Source organism: Budorcas taxicolor, chromosome 23, assembly GCF_023091745.1.
Source record: "Budorcas taxicolor isolate Tak-1 chromosome 23, Takin1.1, whole genome shotgun sequence".
Classification (NCBI taxonomy): domain Eukaryota; kingdom Metazoa; phylum Chordata; class Mammalia; order Artiodactyla; family Bovidae; genus Budorcas; species Budorcas taxicolor.
Window position 1 is genome coordinate 5,121,060 of NC_068932.1, and position 21,187 is coordinate 5,142,246.

Sequence of the window (21,187 nt, forward strand, 5' to 3'; positions counted from 1 at the left end):
ACGCAGGTTCATAGTTGTGACACAGGGGCTAGCTGACCTGCAGTATGTGGAATCTTCCCAGATGAGAATTGAACCTGTGCCCCCCACACTGTCAGACAGATTATTAAATGCTGGACCATCAGGGAAGTCCTAGGTAGGGTTCTAAGAGAAAGGCACAAAGCCTTTGGATTCACTATAACCTAGGTTCTGAAATAGTGTGACCACTTCCTCTCTGCACAATCACAGAAAATTGATTAATTTCTAATACACTTAGTTTCCTCAATGGAAAAACATAATATTAATTTCATTTATTGACTCACTTATTGAAGATGAAAGGATACAAAGATGTTAAGTGAAACCAATGGTTCTAGGTGTGTTCTAGGCACTCATTGAATGGTAAGAATGGCAATGGCAGTGAACTTTCTAATTATATCCAGCAATCTCTGCTTTTATCCATTCATGCTTCCCACATTTAATTCTCAAGGTAAAATACACTTGAATATTTTCATTATACAATGTTTTTTGGTTGGAATATTTTGTAAAATTTTATTTTTGTTTTTGTGATCTGTTTGAGATAATAATTATACATCTCATATTCATTCTAACTATATTGCTAGTACTCAATATTTGTTAAACTAAGGAAAAAATAGTGTAGCAGAAAAATAAAAAATTATGAATAGGACTGAATCCCATGAAATACTGAGACTAACAAATATAGCTCTAAACTTCATTCTGTTCACTGATGGGCACTTTCCTTGAGGTATATTTTTTCAGCTTCACATCACCAAAGTTCTCTCTTATATTTTCTCCAAACTTTGTGAGATTAATAATCTTGAAAACCCCCTTTAATGCACCATGATGGGTACTGTAAAATATCTTATTTGTGACATAGTAACTATAGAATATAGTAACTATAGAATATAAGACAGATTATAGGATGGCATTGAGGTATCAGATTTGAACAGTCAAAAGAGGAATATATATATAGCTTTTATGGAACACTTATACATTCATGATGAATTATAAAAAATAATGTAGTGATGAACACATACCAACTACTTCTAGATTAGTAGACATATCATGTGAAGAGTATTTCATGGTAGCTGGTAGAAATTTTACTTTAAATGCTGTTATATCTCTTTCTAACACAGCATGATTGTGCCTTTCAACAATACCCATTAGGTTAATGAAATCACTAATTTTTTTTGAAAATAGACTCTGAAATGATTTTTTCCCTTAAGGTTTTTGTGTATGGTTAGAAACATTTTAGTGATCAAATTACCATTATCTCTTATAATCCTCAACACAACTTTCTAACATTATTATTTTGTCTTATATTTACTTTATAGGCTTTATAATAGGCCAAAAGAGCTTCTATCTCCTATGGTATTTCTAATAGGTGGTATATAAAGAGTACAACACAGATTACTTGGCTTCAAAGAGTTAATTCTCAAGCACTGTGAAATACATTGTTTCAGAAATTTCATAATTTACTATTAAGAAACTTTTGAGAAAAAGGGGAAATGAAAGAGGAAAGTAAAAGTCAATCAGTCATGTCTGTCTCTTTGCGACCCCATGGTCCATACAGTATTTTCCAGGCTAGAGTACTGGAGTGGGTAGCCATTCCCTTCTCCAGGGGATCTTCTCAACCCAGGGATCCAACCCAGGTCTCTTGCATTGCAGGTGTATTCTTTACCAGCTAAGCCACAAGGGAAGCCCATAAATACTGGGGTGGGTAGCCTATCCCTTCTCCAATGTATCTTCTGGACCCAGGAATTGAACCAGGGTCTCCTGCATTGCAGGTGGATTTTTTACCGAATGAGCTGTGAGGGAAGCCCAATGAAAGAGGAAGTAAATATAATTTGGCACATAACAGAGCCAAAATATACATTAAACTGAAATGATACAATTTGGATGATTCATTCCATCAAATATAGTTTATGTTTAGCCCAGAGAAAAGATAATTTTGAGATATTTTACATAACAACAAAAAAATCAATTTAGTTCATGCCTGCATTTTAGAAAATTTGTTCTCAGCAAGCAAGCAAATTATTCAATAAGTTCCTAAATTTCCCATTTCAGCATGCTAACATTTACATTAGCAATCCAATGTGTATTAGTCATGCATTGGAGAAGGAAATGGCAGCCCACTCCAGTGTTCTTGTCTGGAGAATCTCAGGGACAGGGCAGCCTGGTGGGCTGCCGTCTATGGGGTTGCAGAGAGTCGGACACGACTGAAGTGACTTAGCAGCAGCAGCAAGATTCCTTCTGACTCAACAGATAAAATGCAAAATAAATTAGTAAACAAGTAGGAATTAAGGAGACATTTTTGCCTGGGAAATTCCAGGGACACAGGAGCCTGACGGGCTACAGTCCATGGAGTCCTAAGAGTCGAACATGATGGAATGACAACACGTTGAGAATTTTTTCTCACAATGGGGAAATATCTGAATCTATCCAATTTTAGTTTTTGCTTTCTCGGTTTAATTTTTAGCTCTGTGCTATTCTTTCACATTTCATTGTGACTATATCATCTCTTTCCATTTAATATATGCATTTTTGAACATCTGTTTTTCTCAGAATCATTTTGGTAGATCTAAAGGCACAGATGGTCTCCATGATGAAGCATAACAAGAGAGATTCCATATATAGTTAAGAATATTTTCTGCACATTTGGTATGTTTTCTTTACAGTTTCCTATGTATTTTTTTTTTTTAACCAGGGAAGGTTTATTTTGACACATAAATAATTTCAAATGCAAAAATATAAAAATTATACAAGCTTTTTCTCTAAACCATTTGTGGTGTTACTGAAAAGAATCCTTCTTATCCCCAAATATCTATACTTTAATGTGTATTTCTGAAAGATAAGAATATTCTCCACATAACAATACAGCCATCAAAAATCAAAACACTGACACATTACTACTTCTAGTCCATAGTCACCATTCCAGTTCCATCGATTATCCAGATAATGTCTTAATTATAAACATTTATTAAATTCATATTCTGTGAAGACATTGTCCTTGCCCTCAAGGAGTTGAGTATATTAGTAGTTTACAGTCTTTTTCTGGTTTATAGCATTATATATTCTATGTGTATGATATTTTGATTTTTGTAATTACTACAGTGTGCTCACCATCTAAAGTTTAGTTTCTATCCATCACCATACCATTGACCTCCTTTTCCAATTTTTCTCTCTCTAGCTCCTTTTTCCTTTAGTTTTCATGACTCTATTATATCTGTGTGTTTGTCTTTGTTTGGTTTGGTCATTTATTTTTAATTTTAAAAAAATTTCCCATATAATAAGGTGATTTTTTTTATACAGGTAAAAAAGTCTTTTTTTTTTTTTTTTTTCTTAGAAATATGGTCTATGGTGGGACATCCCTGATGGTCCAGTGATTAAGAGTCTGTGGTGCCAATGCAGGGCACTTGGGTTCAATCCTTGGACAGGGAATTAGATACCACATGTTGCAACTAAGTGTTACTATGCCACAACAAAGATTGAAGATCCTAAGTGCCACAACTAAGACCAAGCACAACCAAATAAATTATTTTATAAAAGAAAGAAAGAAAAAGAATATTCTCCATGGTATTGAAAACTTGATGTATTTAATCAAGGAATAAAAATCACTACTTATATAGCCACTTCCTTTCACAGAGTTTCTTTGGATAGAGAGTACTAACATTTAATCTACAGCACACAAAAGCTTCTGAAAAATGAAATAAGACTAAGCCCTCATTCCTTTTTCTTGTCTATTTTCCTCCTCCAAGGAATTAAGTATATTTTGGGAAACAAGAGATAGGTAAGAGAGAAAAAAAAAATGATATTAAGGGAAAGAAAAGAAGCACATAAAAATACATTTTCTAATTTAAGCCTATAAATGGAAATCAATCTGCCACCTGTTTTAAAATATTCAAGTATGCTACTATTCAACAACTTTCAATAAGCTCTTTCATGTATATATTTTTGCTAATTTTAGCAAAAATTACTAGGCTACTTATTACTTTCTATAATAATAATCCTTTCTCTTGTTTTAAAAATACTTTTCTACATGAATTAGCTTTTAATCATATATTGAGAGGAAATTATTTTCAATATTAATTATCTAGCTTTCAATGTAAAGAATGGAGTAAAGATTTTATGCACAGGTGCAAAAGCTATATTATGTTAAAGGGAACTTAAAGAACATATGGAATTCCTTTCTTATATTTTTCTTTTTGATTTCAATAAATCACAGCAAGATAACATCTGCTGAATGTGAATTCAAGAATGTGTACCATTTGTTAACATTTCTAAAAGTTTTAAGACAAACCTCAAATAAACATTTAATTTGAATGAATGTCTTAGCAAAACAAATGATATATCAATGAGTTAATATAAAACCAATGTAACGGTCATAGAAACAGTGTTTTGGCACATAATAAGCTTCAATAAATAATCACAGATTTGGAGATAATGTAATGTTACCATAGTGAGAAAAGCTGAAGTTCTCACTAATGCCCACCTCCTTACAAATGTATAACTCCTTTTCATTTGTGGAGACTGCAATGGTTTTTAAACATATCATTATTTCTGAGGCATATATGTAAGGTAGGGATGATTTGCAAGAGAGATTTATAAAATTACTTTATCAGAGGAGGAGGTTAAAGACTGAATTATAGCCAAAGCATGAATGACTTGCAGGTTGGAAAAATTATTTTTATGGCAAATGATCTTTGGACTATACAGTGCAATCAAAAAGACCCTGAAAATAAGTAAAGAGGGAAGAAGACAGTAATTAATCATTTTAAACCGGATCTGTTTTCTAGAACTGCCAAATTAGAAGTTTACAATATTTCACATAGATGACTATAGAAGCACTGCAGACAGTCTTCAAAGGATCACATGTGTATGCTCAGTCACTCAGTTATGTCCAACTCTGCGACCCCATGAACTGTAGCCCACCAGGCTTCTCTGTCCATGGTGTTTTTCAGGCAAGAATACTGGAGTGGGTTGCCATTTTCTCCTCCAGAGGATCTTCCTGACCCAAGGATTGAACCCAACTCTCTTGTGTCTCCTGCATTGGCAGGCAGATTATTTGCCACTGCACCAGCTGGGAAAACCCTCAAAGGATCATGGAGTATAATCAAAATACCAAAAGATTGCATGGCCCCTGTTGCGGTTAAATCAGCAATTGTTCCATAGAGTTTCACATGGTAGCCATACAGACCTTGTGACTTAGAACATGTGAGACCAATTTTTATGTCTGCAAAATCAAATACTCAGTTTTACTTTTTCACTACTGAGAAACTTCATCAGGGACATATTAGTCAAACAGAACTGAGGGATACATGATAGATAGGCAAATAGACTGAGCAAGGGAGATTTATTAAAAGGAATTGGCTCACAAGATTATGGAGGCTAAGATGTTCTAAGATTTGAGTTGTCAAGCTAGAAACCCAGCCGATGTAATTCTAGTCAAAGACCAAAGTTTGAGAACCAAGAAAACTGTGTAAATTCCAATTTGAATCCAAGTCTGGAGGAAAGAGAAGACAGATGTCCTAACTTGAAGACAGTCAGGCACAGAGAGTGAATTCTTCCTCACTGAGCTTTCTGTCCTATTCAGGTCTTCAATAGATTAGATGAGGCCTGCCCATATTTAGGGAAATTCCTGGTGGCTCAGCTGGTAAAGAATCTGCCTGCAGTGTGGGAGACCTGGATTCGATCCTTGGTTTGGGAAGATCCCCTGTGGAGAAGCAAAAGGATACCAACTCCAGTATTCTAACCTAGAGAATTCCATGAACTGTATAGTCCATGAGGTTGCAAAGTGTCAGACAGGACTGAGTGACTTTCACTTTCACCCACATTTAGGGGATGGAACAATCTGTTTTATTGGGTCTACCAATTCAAATGTTAATCTCATTCAGAAACACCCTCACAGACTCAACTAGAATAAAGTTTAACCAAATATATGGGTACTTCATGGCTCAGTCAAGTTGACATATGACTGCAGCCTCCCTGTGACTGCTAAATTTATGCCATAAAAATACAAGAGAAAGTCATGAAATTGATATCTTACTGTTAATTAAATATGGAGGGGGAGGCTCCAGTTTCACTAATAGTGAGAATTTGTACAGGATGTCACTTTCTGTTGGGCATTTGTTCTTAAGAGAAATTTGGTGTGAAGTCTAGTTCACAACAAACTGTGGAAAATTCTTAAAGAGATGGGAATACCAGACAACGTGACCTGTCTCCTGAGAAATCTGTATGCAGGTCAGGAAGCAACAGTCAGAACTCAACATGGAACAACAGATTAGTTCAAAATCAGGAAAAGAGTACCTCAAGGCTGTATATTGTCACCCTGCTTATTTAACTTATATGCACAGTACATCATGAGAAATCCTGGACTGGATGAAGCACAAGTTGGAATCAGGATTGCTGGGAGAAATACCAATAATCTCGATATGCAGATGACACCACTCTTATGGCAGAAAGTGAAGAGGAGCTAAAAAGCCTCTTGATGAGAGTGAAAGAGGAGAGTGAAAAAGTTGGCTTAAAGTTCAACATTCAGAAAACGAAGATCATGGCATCCAGTCCCATCACTTCATGGGAAATAGATGGGGAAACAGTGGAAACAGTGTCAGACTTTATTTTTGGGGGCTCCAAAGTCACTGCAGATGGTGACTGCAGCCATGAAATTAAAAGATGCTTACTCCTTGGAAGGAAAGTTATGACCAACCTAGATAGCATATTAAAAAGCAGAGACATTACTTTGCCAACACAGGTCTGACTAGTCAAAGCTATGGTTTTTCCAGTAGTCATGTATGGATTTGCAAGTTAGACTATAAAGAAAGCTGAGCACCAAAGAATTGATGCCTTTGAACCATGATGTTGGGGTGTTCAGAGTCCCTTGGACTGCAAGGAGATCCAAGCATTCCATTCTAAAGGAAATCAGTCCTGAATATTCATTGGAAGGATTGATACTGAAGCTGAAACGCCAACACTTTGGACACCAGATGTGAAGAACTGACTCATTTGAAAAGACCCTGATGCTGGGAGAGATTGAAGGCAGGAGAAGAGGATGACAGAGGATGAGATGGTTGGATGGTATCACCGACTCAGTGGAGATGAGTTTGAGTAAACTGCAGGAGTTGGTGATGGACAGGGAGGTCTGGCATGCTGCAGTCCATGGGGTTCCAAAGAGTCAGACACGTCTCAGTGACTGAACTGAACTGGATTGGATGTCTAGTGCACAGTAAATCAGATTACAATATTTGTAACTGAAAAAATGTGCATTTGTCCAATGTAGACTAATGCATAATCTTATTCCACTGAAAATGTTTCTGTTTTGATAATGTCTTTGAATAGAAATATAGCATCTACTACCATTGTTAATGTTCTGTCATTAAATCATTATTATATGTAAATCATTGTCTAGAGAATTCTAGTTCAGCTAATCTAATATACATGACGCTTCTGATATTTCATCCTTTTTTTAGAGAGCAGGGGGAAAACTAAACACTTGGATTCCTGATGAAGTGTATAAGAAAGTAATATCTCATCAATTGCATTTTAAGTCATTCCTTTTTGATGACTTTTTTGAGAATATTTCCAACTTGATAATATCATTTATATGAATTATTTCCCAGTTCAAGTGGTATTATTTTAGTTGTGCTTATTATAAAAATGCTATATTCTTCTGTATCCGTATACATTGTCTCTTTAATCATTAAAGCCATTAAAGTCTATCATAAGGTATTGTTGTAAAATATGTATAAAATTTTTAGATATTCAATATTCAGCAATTGTTTATTTTAGCATTTTGTTTCTACCAAATTGTCTATTTTCATGTAAATATATTACATGAGACTTCAAGAAATATTCAGTAGGTATTAATGTCAGGGGTCTTCCCTGGTGGCTCAGTGGTAAAGAATCCACCTGCCAGTTCAGCAGACACAGGTTCAGTCCCTGGGTTGGGAAGATCCCCTGGTGAAGGAAATGGCAACCTACTCCAGTATCTCACCTGAGAATTCTATGGACAGAGGTGCTTGGCAGTTTATAGTCTATGGGGGTCGCAATAGAGTCAGATACAACTTAGCGACTATAACAACAAAAGTATCAGGAGATTACTGTTACCTATCAGTACAAGGACATTGGCGCCAGAGGCATTATTCTAACACTAACTGTGTACATTTAGCACAATATTATGATTTGTGAGGTGCTTTCCAAGATTCATCCTTCTCAATATGTACTTCAAAATGAGCAAGATATTTCTTCGCTAAGTATAAATTTGGCCTATAGTGATATCAACAAATTATGATATCATAAGATGTCCCTTCTTTAAGTCCTCACTTTGAACAAGTGAAAACTAGCAGCCAGTTATGAACAAAAATACCTCTGTATTAGTTGTGGGATCCAACACCGTATGCAAAGAGACCTGGAAGTAGAGGCCTGTGCATTAGGTAATAGGTATATAGACCTTGGTGTGGAATTCAAGTTAGCTGAACCCACTGGGCCTGCTGAGCAAGGAACTGACCCTAACTTCTCAGGGCCATAGCCTGGGCGAAACCTGGGTAATGCTGATTTAAGCAGATACCCATGGATGAGAGAGATTTTGTGAAAGTCCAGTCCTCCCAAGGAGACATTCCAGCCCTCTCTTGGAGCAAAAAGTAATATGTTTGATTGAATTAGAAAGGGGAGAAGTGCCTTTTCCAGAAGGCACTGGAAAATTCCTTTCCAGTGTTACCCCTCCCTCTAAGGTAACACAATGTGAGGCTAAACTATCCTGGTGGAACCTCTCCTGGTACAAGAAAGGGAGAGAGAGCAATTGGTGACTGCCTGACAGCCTTAGCTGGGTCATACACAGTGGCAGCCCAGTTATTGAGGCAGGACCTCCCTGACTCTGGGGAGGGAGGAGATTGGAAAGGATACAGGTAAGAATATCAAAAGATTAAAAGAATGAGTTTCCCCCTAACTTTGCTCAGAACGTCAGTAAGAAGTCAGCCCACAGGCTACTTGGATAACCTCAAACAAGGATCTCTTCATTTGGCCTGTGGTCATCCCCAACACTCCAAATGCTAAACCTGTAAAATTCCCTACTCTATGGACATTCTCCAGCATCTCCAAGTGAGATGCTGAGAATGAACTTGGATAAATAGTGAATGTGCTCAGAAAATCAGACCAGGGACCGTGGGCAAAGGAGACACCACAAATTTAACTACAGTGCCACCTTTTGGAAAACGAAAGAAGTTCCCAGCAGCCAACCCAGTGTGTTCTTAAAACCAGGGAAAAAAAAAAAAAGACAGCCTTAAGAATTCAGCCACACCAGGGGCTTCCGTCATAGCTCAGTCAGTAAAGAATCTGCCTGCAATGCAGGAGGCCTGGGTTTGATTCCTGGGTTGGGAAGATTCCCTGGAGAAGGAACCCACTCCAGTGTTCTTGCCTGGAGAACCTCCTGGACAGAAGAGCCTAGCAGGCTACAGTCCATGGGGTCCCAAGAGTTGGACACAACTTAGTAACTAAACTACCAGAGAGCAACAAGTGTGGAGCAAGTATATTCATACAAGAGACGTGGGTTCAGTCCCTGGGTTGGGAAGATCCCCTGGAGTAGGGCATGGCAACCCACTCCAGTATTCTCACCTGGGGAATCCTATGGACAGTGGAGCCTGGTGGGCTAAAGTCCATAAGGTTACAGAGAATCAGAGACATGACTGAAGTGGTTTAGCACACATGCACGCCCTGCTACATTAAATGCAAAAGCAGCCAATGCGAAACTTCAGGAAACGTGAAGAGTCAAACAACGTGTAATCACCAAAAGAACAATTATCCCACAGTAATCAAACCCCAAAGCATGGAATTTGGTAATTTACCTGATAAAGAATTCAAACTAACAGTTTTGAAAAAAGTAAATGAACTACAAGAAAACACAGAAACACAATTCTGAAATCAGAAAGATGAATAAAATGAGACATTTAACAGAGAAATTGTAAAAACCAAACCAATTCTGGAGCTGAAAATTCAATGAATAAAATGGAAAGTGCAATACAAAGTGTCTACTCTAGAATAGCCCAAACATATTAAATAAAGTGTTTTTAAATAGAAACACACATAAAACAAGGTTATGTATTGATTTGTTGATGAAAAATGTTGTAACCAGAGGCTTGCAAAACTTAATCCTGTATTCCCCTCAGCAATGTAATAACCCTGCATTTCCCCTAAGAGCAATGGTTCAGTCCTTGTTAATTTAGTGTTCATGGTGACTTTATAGTATAAAACTACCATGGGTGATAAAAATCAACTATATTTATATAAAATGTGGATACAATGCTTCAGTGAGGAATATTGCAAGAAAAATTAGTAAGGAAATTTTCCCTTTTGAAGCATTGTTCCTGATTTTTAGGTTGGCTCAAGCAGCAATGGCTCACAAGATAATTGAACAGTTAGCTACTCACATTTTACATTCAAGTTTCTGTTACACAATTTCATGAAATATTGAATTTTCTTGCTTTATTTTCTTTAATTATTACATGTGCATTTGTGCATTTTCTATATTTTCCTAATAGTTGTATAAAATCATTTGTGGAAAAAGACATGAACTAAATAAACAAGTAACACCCTCAGGCAGCTGCCCAAGGTGATAATCAGCCCACACATAGAATGCCCTTCAGAAAACCAAATTTATATTTCTGAGACTTGTTGAAATGTTAAAGGACATGGAACACGACCATCTGTACGGCATATGTACCCTGAAAATTCTGTTTAACGATGTATAGGGAAACACATTTTAACAAACAACTTATCATATGAAGATTTTCACTCCCCACATAATATTTAGAAATATGTCTTATTTATATAATGTGAATATGTGTGTGCACATAGATATGTACATATTTTTGTTGGATATGTATATTAATGTATTCTATAATGTACTTATTCATTTTCTATATGCATATATATATATTTATTTAAAAGCATATTGCATATTCTAACTTTCTTTTGCTTGTTTGTATTTGTGTAGGCCATTTTATTGGAGCCCTTTGACTTTTGCCTGACCTTCCATATTAAAACAAAATGTTTATCCTCTTTTTTTAACTAGCTGTTTCTCCTATATTAGCTGTAAACATTCCAAACCCTAGCTTATATCTAAACAGGTCCATATCTGAGTGGTAGATCATGAATAAATGTGTGTAGTTCAATTACTGATACATTTTAACATTACATTTTACATGTGTATGTCTGTGTGTGGATGTTTACTTATTCCAATATTGAAAATGAACAATCTATGCTAATATGTTTGGTCTAAATGTGCAACTATGGAAGGAAGTAAAACTCACTAGTCTATGCAAATGTTGAACTAATAATTTGACATACTTCTTGCCATTTGCTGTCAACAACTAAACATCACATTTTCAAAGTTGGGTCACAAGTCTCGTGAAGTCGTGAAGTCGCTCAGTTGTGTCCGACACTTCGTGACCCCACAGACTGTAGCCCACCAGGCTCCTCCATCCATGGACTTTTCTAGGCAAGAGCACTGGAGTAGGTTGCCATTTCCTTCTCCAGGGGATCTTCCCAAGCCAGGGATTGAACCTGGGTCTCCCGCATTGCAGGCAGACTCTCTACCATCTGAGCCACCAGGGAATTGCAGTCTATTTTCAAAAATTTCAGACACCTACTGTTCAAGATTTCTGGCTTTTTCCTTTTATGTGTGTTTTTTTGGGGAGCGGGGGTTAATTTTGTAATTCAACTCTGTGGCACAGTTTTCTATTTTGGCAACAAAGATCTTTAAATATTCTGTTTTATTAAATATCAAGAAGCAAAATTTTGCCATTCAATTTTAAATTTTCATAATTAAATATATCAAGAGTGAGTGAATTTTTGTAAGATAAATCAAGGCACAACTACATTAGAGTGGGTGAATTTTTACAAAAGAGTGACATATTTGGGGACAGGGACTACATTAAAAATATTAAAATGTTGGCTTGAAAGCCTTTTAGTTAACTATTTCCAATGGTGTGTCCATGTTTATATATGTGTTATTTAAACCATCTCCTCTCACTTTATCCTCAGTTCTCTTTGAGCTGCAGAAAGTCAAAGTTTACCTTTAAAAGCTACTTTCCAGGAGGACTGACTTTATAAATACACTACTTTGTACTTACAGTTCCCCAAACCATGGGCTCCCCAAAGCATAGTTTTAAATTCACTTTTAATTGCAATTGTATCCTTTTTCTAAATCAGAGATCGCAAACTACTGTGGTTGCTGTGCCAGTGGATATACTGGGGTGTAGGGGGTATTAAATTCATAATATAATTCTTTAAAAGCTATTGTCAACTTTAGAACCAAGAGATTACTTATAAAATCAGAATATTAAAAGATGTAGTATTGGGTTGGCCAAAAAGTTCATTAGGGTTTTTCTACAACATCTTTTCCACAACATCCATGACATCACTGGAAAAATCAGAATGAGCTTTTTGACCAACCCAATAGCATTGTCTCCATATTCCATTATGAGAGTTTCCTGAGGCTGAGTAGCAGATATCCTTTTAGGGAAGGATGTGTTCTTTAGTCGCCACATTCCCATGAGATGTGCTTCACTCCTTTACATTGCCTGATGGATCCCTATAGATATCTAGGTTTGTCATCCCTGAAAATGGAAGTAAATAAGATGACTCTTCTTTTCTCTCCCTCTGAGAAGCTATTTCTCCATGAAAGAATCCTATTTAAAAGCTAACAAAACATATCTCAGAACAAAATGTAAAAGTCTATTTTCTTTAGAGGCACAGGTCTTGTGTTTATTGACTGAGTTCATTTATTCATTGTGACAGTGCAATAATTGAGAAAGTAAAGTGTAAAATGTAAGAGTAATGAAAAAGATGCCATGTACTGACACGGAGTAGGGAAATGCTATGTCAGGAATGGTTTAGAAAAAGATGACACCTAATTAAGTTGAAAAATAACTAATGAGGATTCCATCTAAAACTTGAGAACTGGAGACTCTGGATGTAGGAATACATTGTGAAAAGACTTAAAAGTAAGAGAAAACAGTGGTGATTCTCTGATGGAGATTAATAAGAGGTAAAGCTAGACATTCAGGCCAACTGTGAAATCATGGTCTTATATGACACATTATGTTTTATTGTTGGTTTAATTCAAAATGAAAAGATATTACTATCTCTCCAATTCTCTCAGACAATGGCTTTCTACTCAACCAGTACTACAATCACTAAAGAAAATTCCAGCTTTCTCTCTCCTTTGATAGATAAGGAATCCATAGTCTCTAACTTTCTTCCTCAAATTCGCAACCTGCATGTAATTACCACCCTGGATTTCATTGATCTCACTGAGTTTTTTAAACATTTTAAAATAAAGTGATTGTTGATAATTCCTTCATACAATATAAATCCTTGCTTATAGATAATCTGATGCATCAAAGTGTTTTTAAGTAGGAACAACAGATGCCTTTTCTCCACAAGTTTAAGACACTAATGTTTATAAACTGGTCCAAATGTGCTTCACGCTGAATCAGGGGCTTCAGTTTCTTTACGCAAAGCAAGGACTCTGATGTTGGAAATTTCCAGACTTTGTAGAGACTCCTGCATAAGGTTTCCAAGTGCTCTTTTGAAACGCTTCGAGTCTGTGTTTGTGGGCTGTTGCCTACCTTTCTCCTTTGTGTGATGAACAATTGTGGGTTTTGTGCTGGAACATTTCCGGTATGCTGTCGACCAAATGAGAATTGACAGTTTGTCTTTTGTATTCTTTGCAGCTCACTCCAGTTGGCACCACAATCTTCACAGGATTTTCAGGAGACAATGGAGCTACAGACATAGATGATGGCCCAAATGGACAGATAGAATATGTTATTCAGTATAATCCAGATGATCCAGTATGTAAATATCTACTTGCAATGTAACTTCACTATAAGGAGTAAAATTAATATTTATTTAAGCTGATATTTATTATATTCTTCTATTGTTCAGTTCCTAGAACCATGTTAGTAATTGTACTATTATTAATAACTATCCCAAATTACATTTTATGATATATTTTTGCTACATTTATAGGCTAGTTTTGGATGGGTTTTATTGGAAAAAGTTTTTAAATATCTTCATAGGTATAATAAGTTATTTTTATTAAATCTCTGTTATGTTAGTTGACTCCTAAGCATTCTAAATAAATCACTTCATGTGTTATTACCAATGTAACACATATGTTTTATGGAATTTGCAAATTAATACCACCACTACCCCTTCTCCACCAGTGAAACCTGAGACAGAAAAGAGGACAAAGCCTCCAATGATAGCTTTTTTTGTTTGTGTGTGTGTGTGTGTGTGTTTTGCTTTAGGCAATGGGGCTTCTATTCTGTGCTCTAGGCTAAGTTCTTTCTAAGATATAGGATATATAATACAAAAAGAAGAATTTTTTCTGGAAACTAGACCTGAAATTCCTGCCTGCTATCTTTCTCTTCCTCTTTTCCCCAAGGCAGCTTCTCAGAACACAAAGGGCTCCTCAAAGCAGTTTTACAATCACTTAAGTGATGTTTAATTAATGTTTCTCCTAACATTAAACATAAGTTTAATATTAGGAATATAAAAAGTGGTGACATTAACATGTCTTTGTTTTTAAATTATATATCTCTTATAAAAGCTCTAAACAAAAAATCTGTTGAGCTTACAGATACTAAGACTCTTAGTAAGATCTGACTCACAAATCGATTGTCAATTATGAATGCAGTTTCTCATTTTATCGCCACAAATCAGTTAGTAACAGGATTTCTATTGTATAGGAGAGAACACAGGTTCACAGGTGATGTGACTTGCCTGGTTGTTATTGCTGTTGTTCAGTCATTAAGGCATGTCCATCTCTTTGTAACCTCATGGATTGCAGCACCCCAGGCCCCCTTGTCCCTCACTATCTCCTGAAATCTGCCCAGGTTCATGTCCATTGAATCAGTGATGCCATCTAACACACAGCTATTTCTAAGCTGGAGAGTCAGGACTTGCTTTCTGTGCTCCACTCTTCCTCTGTTGTGCTCTAATAAAGTAGTTACAGCACTTGTGTTAAAATTTTCAAAAAAAAAAAAAAATGGAGAGCAAAAGCAAACACCAAAAGCCCGTGAGTATAGCAGGGGAAAGGGAAGATTTGGGGAGATTTTGTTTTTGTTTTTCCCCTAAAACCTATGCCTCCACATGTTTATAGGCAGACAATGAAGCCAAGAGATGGAGAGATAATGAGAATGTGATAGAAAAGGACAGTAATGATGTAAGGTGTTACAAAGAAGTAGAGTGGAAAAGATAAAAGAAGCAGAAGAGAAGAGGGCAAGAGAAACATTTTTTAAAAGATAGAAACATGGAGCTGACTATACAGAATATTTCTAAACCATTTATTTTCTTACTATTTAGATTTTTAGAATAATCAATTGTATGCATGTGCATGTTTTTAGCTGATATTTTATGAGGGTCATTTTCTAATCTTTACTCCTCAGTTTGTAAAAATGAAACTCCCACAAAGTAGAGGATGGTCAGGTCATGTATTTTAAGGAAATATTTATTATGTTGCATAAAAGAAAGAAACTTATCCAAGGTTTGATATATTGTGAGGGAAAAAAATGTATTACTTGGAAGATATCTCTTAGAATTTTTGAGAGGCTGAAATACCTTTTTAGCTATGCAATAATTCCTTCTGAATGCTTCTTCTTTTCAAGGATTTGTGGGCTCAGCATGAAATATAATATCATATACTTTTACTACCTACAGATAGAATAAGTCAGTCACATGCAGTTTCCAAATTGCAAAAAAAGAAAAAAAAAAGTACTTTAGCAAGCTAGCACTACTATAGAATAAAGAAAGAAATTATTTGGTCATGACTAATTGGTGAGGCAAAAGATCAAGACGTCATGACAGCACTTAACTGAGTGTGTGTGTTGAAAGAGTAAGCATTAACCAAACCACATTCTTATAGAGTGAATCCAACTTTAATCATCATAGAGACTTAATGATCAACACCAGTTTCTTCTCATGTAAAATCTCTTGGACACTATCTTATGATATTCATATTATTAAATTATTAAATCTCTAGAAATTCTGCTTATAATTAATAGCATAATTATATTATCTAGCTTATTTCTTAGTGTCAAACCAAACTTGTATGTATTACAAATGTGTGCATGCTAAGCCACTTTGGTCATGTCAGACTCTGCAAATCAATGGACTATGGTCCTCCTGGCTCCTCTGTCCAAGGGATTCTCCTGGCAAGAATGGGAATGGGTTGCCGCGCTCTTCTCCAGGGGATCTTACCAATCCAGGGATCGAACCCACATCTCTTATGTCCCCTGCATTACAGGCAGATTCTTTAACACTAGTTCCACCTGGGAAAATATGTAACCTCAAAATGTGGACATTCTGGCTTTTGCAAACACAATATAATTTTTAAAATAAATTTTATATAATTAAAATTAGTTTATTTAAAATTGAAGATGTTAGTTGCTCAGTGTGTCCGACTCTTTGTGACCCCATGGACTGTAGCTCACCAGGCTCCTCTGTCCATGGGATTCTCTAGGCAAGACTATTGGAGTGGGTTGCCATTCCCTTCTCCAGGGGATCTTCCCGATGCAGGGATCAAACCTTGGTCTCCTACATTGCAGGCATATTCTTTACTGTCTGAGCCACCAGGGAAGCCCAATTTCACATTCAAATTTAGTGTTCTCTTCTCTCTTAATAAAAAAAAAAATGACAACCCTGGTCCTGATTTCCAATAAGCCAACAATCAGCTAGAGTTGAATTGTTTTCCCATAAACAAACTTCTATCATACAGACAATATATGTATATCCACTTTACCTCCGTCGTGTCACTCATTTACATTATCCAAGTCATCCTTGTAGAAATTTACAAATGTAACTTCTGCTCTACTGTAGTGCAAAGTTTTTTTTTTTTTTTTGCACTTTTATTGACATATAGTTGCTTTACACTGCTATGTCAGTTTGTGCTGTATAGCCAAGTGACCAGCCAGGTGTATACATACATCCCCTCTCTTTTGGATTTCCTTCCCAGTTAGGTCACCACAGAGCATCAAGTGGAGTTCACTTTGCTGTACAGTAGGTTCCACATTAGTTATGCATTTTATACATAGTAGTGTATTTATGTCAATCCCAATCTCTCCATTCATTCCTCTCCCCTTGGTATCCATGTGTTTGTTCTCTCCGTCTACATTTCTATTTCTGTTTTGTAAATAGGGTCATCTATACCATTTTCTGGGCTTCCCTGGTAGCTCAGCTGGGTGGGGAAGATTCTCTGGAGAAGGGACATGCTTCCCACTCTAGTATTCTTGGGCTTCCATGGTAGCAGGGATGGTAAACAATCTGCCTGCAATGTGGGAGACCTGGGTTCAATCTCTGGGCTTGATCCCTAGGTTGGGAAGATCCCTGGAGGAGGGCATGGCAATCCACTCCATTATTCTTGCCTGGAAAATCTCCATGGACATAGGAGCTGGGCAAGCTACAGTCTATGGGTTGCACAGAGTCACACATGACTAAGCACAGCACATACCATTTTTATAGATTCTAAGTATATGCATTAATACACTATATTTGCTTTTCTCTTTATGACTTACTTCACTCTATATAACAGTCTGTAGGTTGATCCATGTCTGTGCAAATGACACAGCTTGGTTCCTTTTAATAGCTGAATAATATTCCACTGTATCTAAGTACCATATCTTCTTTATCCATTCCTCTGTTGATGGACATTTAGGTTGCTTCCATGTCCTGGCTGTTGTAAATTGTGCTTCAATGAACTTTGGGGTGCATGTATCTTTACAAAGTATGGTTTTCTCCATATATATGCCCAGGAGTGGGATTGCTGGATCATATTTATTTTATTTTTTAAGGAACCTCCATACTGTTCTCCATAGCGCCTGCACCAATTTACATCCCCACCAACAGTGTAGGAGGGTTCCTTTTTTTCCCATATTCTCTCCAACACTTACTGTTTGTAGATTTTTTTGATGATGACTATTCTGAGTGATGTGAAGTGATACCTTATTGAACTAATTGTATTTTTAAAAGTGAAAAGAAAAATTCAGAAAAAAAAAGAGAGGAATTTGTCTTCAAATGTTCTATGGAATTTTTAATTTTAGGGAACTTATCTTACTCAGAAAAATGCAATTCTGTTAGGTATCATTCTGATAGTTTATTGATAAATCTTATTATTAACAGATTGATAAGACTGTTCATACAATAGATTATCATATCAGTTTTCTTATCTTGATCTTTTATTATTTTATGCAAGACTTAGGTGACCTTTATTCTGCATTTCAAGTGCTTTTCCCAAAAGTAGTAAGGAAAGATCTGACGACATATCCCTTATAGCAGTGTCCAGTGGACTGAAAGCAGCACAGCATTTTTACTAAATCCCACTGCCACTCAGAAAAGCACTTAGGACATTTAAGTAAAATGCTTGGGCTACTTCTTTCTTGGAGGTAGTAGAGTGGTCTTTCATCATCTCCTCCTCAGCAGATTGTCCTTTTTTTTGTAATGTGCTTGATTCTCTTTAAATTTTGAAGGAAACTGAATAGAAAAAAAAAAAAAAGAGAGAGCAAGAGAGCCATCATTTATTCTGTAATGTAAAGGGGTATAATTCTTTTGAATTTCATGAATCAGGAAGATAAAATCACATTTTAAATGCAAAAGATGTTTAACAAATCATTATCTCAAAGTAGTGATGCATATAGGTCAAAGTCCAAATTTCAGATATTACTAAAATATCCGGGCTAAGCAAAAACAATATTGCTTACTTTTAGATAGTTTACTAAAAATATTACCTTACACTTTGACACTTTTTTTTTTACAGAATATATTATATGGGATAGTCTCATGGCACCATAGTCATATTATTATTTTTTAAAATAATGAACATTCATGTTTAATTCAGTTCAGTTCAATTCAGTTGCTCAGTCGTGTCCAACTCTTGCGACCTCATGAATCGCAGCACACCAGGCCTCCCTGTCCATCACTAATTCCCAGAGTTCACTCAAACTCCTGTCCATCAGGTCGGTGATGCCATTCAGCCATCTCATCCTCTGTTGTCCCCTTCTCCTGCCCTCAATCCCTCTCAGCATCAGGGTCTTTTCCAATGAGTCAACTCTTAGTATGAGGTGGCCAAAGTATTGGAATTTCAGCTTTAGCATCAGTCCTTCCAATGAGCACCCAGGACTGATCTCCTTTAGGATGGTCTGGTTGGACCTCCTTGCAGTCCAAGGGACTCTCAAGAGTCTTCTCCAACACCACAGTTCAAATGCATCAATTCTTTGGCACTCAGCTTTCTTTACAGTCCAACTCTCACATCCATACATGACCACTGGAAAAACCATAGCCTTGACTAGATGGACCTTTGTTTGCAAAGTAATATCTCTGCTTTTTAATATCTAGGTTGGTCATAACTTTCCTTCCAAGGAGTAAGCGTCTTTTAATTTCATGGCTGCAATAACCATTAGGTTTTTGCTTAAAGTCTTTGTGTTAAATTTTGAACCCAGGTCTTTTCACTGTGAGTCTGTGACATTTTAAATTTACAATATATATGTGCTTCTGAAGTTAAACAGAAACTTCTAAATACAATTACCTAAGACAAGGAAATAAAGTATATTGTATTTTTTCCTGTATTACTAAATATGCATATGCATATTTGTATGTGTTTCTGTAGCAGGAGGAATGAGTTTGTAGGAAATAGAGAAACAATCATCAGAGTGCTGGAATTTTACTAGGAGCAAATTAGTGGTGCTGTACTTCCCAGTGAAACTTATTTGTGCCTTGGTCCTGTCATTAGGACCAGGAAATATATATGTACGTGTTTGTGTGTGTCTCTGTGTATGCAGGTCTCAAATCCAAATCTCTCTGCTTTTGAATTGAATTTCTAGTCCTTACAGTTGAATGGAGAATATAAAAAACAATATTTATAAATGTAGCATGAATATGAGAAGCCAAACAGGATCTTTCCTGATTATTAAAAAATGATGGATGACCAGAGTTCTCAGCTGAGAACAGATAATTCAAAGTATGTCATTCTCTGTTTCCAGATCATCCACATCTCTGGAACTCAACACCTCCTTAAATGGCTAGGGGAGAGGTGTTATTTTATCTCTATTGGTACTTATTCAGCTTTGCACAGGTTAATAAAGAGGGTCATAGGGGAATGAGTGCACTCTAGAGAAACATGGAATTGATAGAGTCAACATTCTGTCTCCTTCTTTGCTTAAGTCAGTGTGAGTATGTGTGTTGAGGGTGGGCATTATATATGCCTCCTACACTTTTTCTCATACTTCCAGCAGTAATAAAATAATTTAAACTGCCATATATGCCCATTTACTCAATGGAGATTTGCCACTTTAGTTACTGAGATACTAAACTGCCAGGAAGTTGTGAGTGGACCTTTCCTAATGGAGACCAGATGCTTGGGCCCTGTGGATATTAAGAGGCTTAGTCATCATTGGAATACCTATTTAATAGCACTAGGCAGGTAGAGGTCAGCATTTAAATTCTCATCACCCAAGGAAACCTGTGCTAATTTGTGCTTTACAGAGTAGTGTCCAAAATTAACAGAAAGTGGGTCAGGGACTTACTTCCAAAAAATGTAGGTGGCTTAAGGAAAAGGATATGACTGTGCTCCTACACCAGAGAAGGCACTGGCGACCCACTCCAGTGCTCTTGCCTGGAAAATCCCATGGACAGAGGAGCCTGGTAGGCTGCAGTCCTTGGGGTCGCTAGGAGTCGGACACGACTAAGAGACTTCACTTTCACTTTTCACTGTCATGCATTGGAGAAGGAAATGGCAACCCACTCCAGTGTTCTTGTCTGGAGGATCCCAGGGACTGGGGAGGCTGGTGGGCTGCCGTCTATGGGGTCGCACAGAGTCAGACACGACTGAAGCGACTTAGCAGCAGCAGCAGCAGCAGTGCTCCTATACTCCTCTCCTTTGTTGATGAAACAAATCTCTAAGGATAAAAGGAGAGGAAAATGAATGGTAGAGGGAAGGAGGGTATAGACTTTTCTTCCCCTCCCAACTCAAACAGTTCTTTAACAAAGTCTAAGACTGAGATACTGTTGATATGCATGATCACACACACATTTATCTGTATCAGAGTATTGAAAAGTTATAGGATCTTATTTCCTGGTGATCTAATGACAGGAACAAGGCACAGATATGTTTCATTGGGAAATACAGCAACACTAATTTGCTCCT

At 36.6% G+C, this 21,187-nt stretch overlaps 1 protein-coding gene across 1 annotated transcript in view; it reads left to right on the top strand.

The window, feature by feature from the left end:
• Positions 1-21,187, top strand: part of PCDH15 (protocadherin related 15) — an 898,514-nt gene that overhangs the window by 357,327 nt on the left and 520,000 nt on the right. Inside the window, exon 6 of the mRNA XM_052660663.1 lies at positions 13,722-13,841. Within this exon, the coding sequence (XP_052516623.1) occupies positions 13,722-13,841 (120 nt within the window). The remainder of the gene's footprint in view (positions 1-13,721; positions 13,842-21,187) is intronic.